This window comes from Solanum tuberosum, unplaced genomic scaffold (assembly GCF_000226075.1).
Source record: "Solanum tuberosum cultivar DM 1-3 516 R44 unplaced genomic scaffold, SolTub_3.0 scf00021, whole genome shotgun sequence".
NCBI classification, from domain to species: domain Eukaryota; kingdom Viridiplantae; phylum Streptophyta; class Magnoliopsida; order Solanales; family Solanaceae; genus Solanum; species Solanum tuberosum.
In genome coordinates this window covers 2370195-2374251 of record NW_006238947.1, presented here as the reverse complement: position 1 = coordinate 2374251, position 4057 = coordinate 2370195, and the positions used below count along the sequence as shown (strand labels likewise).

Sequence of the window (4057 nt, the reverse complement as noted above, 5' to 3'; positions counted from 1 at the left end):
AACAAATCCAATTACAAAAAGGCAAAAACATTGAAAAGGGAAATAAACATAGCAACTAACAAGAGAAAGAGTGCAAATCTACGAGAAAGAGAACAAAAACAACAAAATAGTGTGACAATCAGAACACAATAAACAATCGACTATATTATTACAGCGCGACACAAACAACTAAGCCCTCGAAAGGCAAGACAACACACCATTGCCTGCTAACCTTCTACCCTAATACACATCCTCCACACCCTCCTATCTAAGGCTGTGACAACCTTAAGTTGAATCATGTCTTGTCTAATCACCTCTCCCATTACTTCTTCGGTCTACCTCTACCTCTTCTCGTTCCTATTATAACCAACCAATCTCTCGCACCTCCTCACTGGGGCATCTGCGCATCTCCTCTTTACATGTCCAAACCATCTCAATCTCGCTTCCCTCATTTTGTCCACCACAGAGGTCACTCCCACCTTATCCCGTATCCTAATTTCTAATCTTATCGCTCCTTGTATGCCCACACATCCACCTCAATATCATTATTTTCGCGACATGCATTTTTTGAACATGAAAGTTCTTCAATTGCCAGTACTGCGCCCAAACAACAAAGTAGGTCTACACATCACTTCATAAAATTTACCTTTAAGTTTTAGTGATACTTTTTTATCACACAAGACTACAAATGCAAGTCTCTACTTCATCCATGCCGCACCACTATTGGTATTTGGTAATTAATTGATATAGTTAAAAGTGTTTTAAAGGAATTTACGACAACTCTCTCCGAATTATTTTATTTGTCACACATTTTATATTTACACTTTCCGTAAAAAAGTGAACATATTTTGATTATCATACTCTTATTTATTGTCTTTAATTAATAATTTAAAATATTAATCTCTTTTCAATAAATATTATTTCTTTAATCTCTCTTTAATAAATAAAAAAGAGTTAATCTCACAATCAAAATATTAGAGTATGTGCTCTTTATTTAGGTTTTCTATGCTAATTAGTCAATACTAATTACTTACCAGAATACTTCTTCTTAAAGGCAAAATGAAAAGAGTATTCAATTATATAGCGAATGTACCAACGATTAAGACTTGTCATGCATCTCCTATCTAATACAATTAACGTACCCGTCATTTTCGCTTCAATAATGCCAGGTTGTCATTTATGTGACAAGAAATTTGATACCTTGGGACAATTAAAGTTACTGTCGCATGATTCTCTAAAATAACAACTAATTTGGACTATTTATTTTTAATTAAGACAACAAGTAAAGTGATTTGGAGAGAGTAACTCCTCTATCTTAAAATACTTGTCATTTTTTATTTACACTTTTTTTTTTATAAAAATATTAATTAGAAAAAATATTTAATTATTCTATCCTTATTTCATAATTGAGGTGATTGTAATATTCAAGAATAACTACTATTTAGGGTCAAATAAAAAGAAAAAGAATTAATTTTATCGTAGATTACGAAAATTAATAAATATTTTGAGACAGAAAGTATATATTAAGATTTAAGGTTAGTAGAAAATAATAATGGAAAACTTTATCTTCCGATACACTTTTTGTTTAATTAAAAGAAAAAAATTAATCAAAGTTAGAAAAGATGCCATGTTGGCAATCCGAGTGAAACTAATCAACCAATCATATTTCAGCATGGAAACTAACAAAAGAAAAAGCAAAAAAGAAATGCCACGTTGGCGATTCATGTGAAACTTAAACAACCAATCAAAGAACTCACATCAACTCTATATAAACACAAGAAAACTCACTTTGAAAAATATCTACCGGTAAAGCAAATTCAAATTCTTAAACAGAAAAACTTCTCTTCTTCCTTTGAATCAATCAATCAACATGCCTTCAACAACTGCAACCAAATCTGTGGCCGGTCGAGGAAAAACCCAGAAAGCTTCAAAATCCACTTCCAGATCTCAGAAAGCGGGTCTCCAATTCCCTGTTGGTCGAATTGCTCGGTTTTTGAAAAAGGGTCGTTATGCTCAGCGAGTTGGTTCCGGTTCACCGGTGTATCTCTCAGCTGTTCTTGAGTATCTAACTGCTGAGTTATTGGAACTTGCTGGAAATGCTGCGAGAGATAACAAGAAGACCAGGATTGTTCCGAGGCATATACAGCTTGCTGTGAGGAATGATGATGAATTGAGCAAGTTGTTGGGATCTGCTACCATTGCTAATGGTGGAGTATTGCCTAATATTCATCAGAATTTGCTTCCTAAGAAGATTGTTAAAGGGAAAGGTGAAATCAACTCTGTCTCACAGGAGTTTTAGATGTTTAGGTGTTGAAGTAGGAGGAATTGGGTTGTGAATTTTGATTTTAGGGTAAATTAGTTGGGAGTTATTCGTATGTGAATTGCAACTTTGTTTCCTCATTTTCTTCTGTTGGATTATGAAAGATTAATAGATTTCTTATAATTTCTAGTTTATGTTGCTTCGACTTTAATATCTTCTCTCTGTAAAGCAAATTCTTCATAAAAAATGGTCTCTAACAATGCCATGAAAATTAAAATACACTCTTCTGCAATCGAATAGAAAAAAGTTATTGATTTATTGATAATTGTAGAATTTAGTGAAAGAATTCATTTGGGGAAATTTTCATATCTATATTCTGTTAGATCAAAATGAGAATAGAAGTCATGCATATATACAAGTGTGTCAAGGCTGTTAAGCCAGCTGTCAATTCACTCCACTAACTAACCACTAACTCCTCAACTAACTAATGGAATAGAAAACAAATTAACAAACTAACTAATATGCTAATTAGATAATTGTATGCTATTATTCTCAATATATTTGTTCCCCTAAAAATATGTAGTAGTACCTAAAATAAAACGAATACGTCATAAAAGTTGCAACATAGAGTACTCGACAATGCACTACATCAAAATGGGAATGAGACAGGCAATTTTTATACCCAAAAAAAGAGAGAAAAAAGTGACTACTAAAGACACAAACAAATCAAAGAAGCCACACGATAATAATCAAAGAACCCTGAAGAGCTACACTTACAAAAGTCGTGAAAACTGAACAAGCTCAAGAGCAATATTATTCTGAACCACACAGACGATTAAAACCTGGATAAAAAAAAAATTGCAATAAATCAGCGAATGGGTTATAGACAATTACATAAAACTTCAACAAAAAAGATTAAGGACATTAAAGGCATTATAAAGGGACACAATCTAAAACTGTCAAAAGGAACCGAACATGATTGTTGCAGTTGTTCATTCTTTAATTTCACAGTCATAGATAGATGTGTAGATCTCAGTAATATATGCATCCATAGAACGGCCAAATTTATCATATGTGCAACACAATTAACAATATCACAAAGATAAATAAAAATCTCCCTCATATTCTTTTAATCAGTCATATTATGTGCAAATAAAAACTAATAAGAAGAAAATACGAACAGCTAAGGAAAAAAATAAAATTAAAAGAATACCTGGAAACTTCAGCAACATCTTGATAACTGAGAAAAACATAGAAAGACGAAGAGAGTTCTTAAATGCAACTGATTAAAAGATATGTAAGTTATTTTTTATATTTGTCAAACACTTTCAAAAGTTAAAAATTGATTTAAAAGTAAATTTGAGTAACTTTTAAGCTAATCCAAATGGGCTCTCAGTCTTCCAATTGTTGGGTTCTGAAGGGTGATTAGGGCGTCATGCGGAAGCTTACAATTTGCAAATCATATAGTTGATAAATCAGATAACAAAAACTTATACTAAAAATCAAAATATTATTATATCAAAACTAATATAAAGAAAAACATTGAAATTTAGAGAGAATAAATCTCCCCATAAACAAGACTCTTAAACGACTACATTGTGGATGTTATTGTGTTAGTGTAAGAAAACAAAAGATATATGCGGAACTTTTCTTATGTATTTTGTATCGATGTTTTCAATTGTACAATGCCTTGTATATATACAGCAAAAGAAAGACTCCTAATAGTTTACCAACAGCAAGGAAAAGGACTCCTAACATGTAACTAATCCTAACGTTATATGTATTGTCCTATTTGTAGTTAACTTGTAGAAGTAGGTT

At 31.9% G+C, this 4057-nt stretch overlaps 2 protein-coding genes across 2 annotated transcripts in view; one reads left to right on the top strand and one right to left on the bottom strand.

Moving 5' to 3' along the window:
- LOC107059491 (uncharacterized) overlaps nt 1-4057 on the bottom strand; it is a 43856-nt gene that overhangs the window by 18898 nt on the left and 20901 nt on the right. The window lies entirely within an intron of this gene.
- LOC102587542 (histone H2AX-like) lies at nt 1767-2433 on the top strand. Its single transcript, XM_006341086.2, has one exon. The coding sequence runs from the start codon at nt 1850-1852 to the stop codon at nt 2276-2278; it is 429 nt and encodes a 142-aa protein (XP_006341148.1). The 5' UTR covers nt 1767-1849; the 3' UTR covers nt 2279-2433.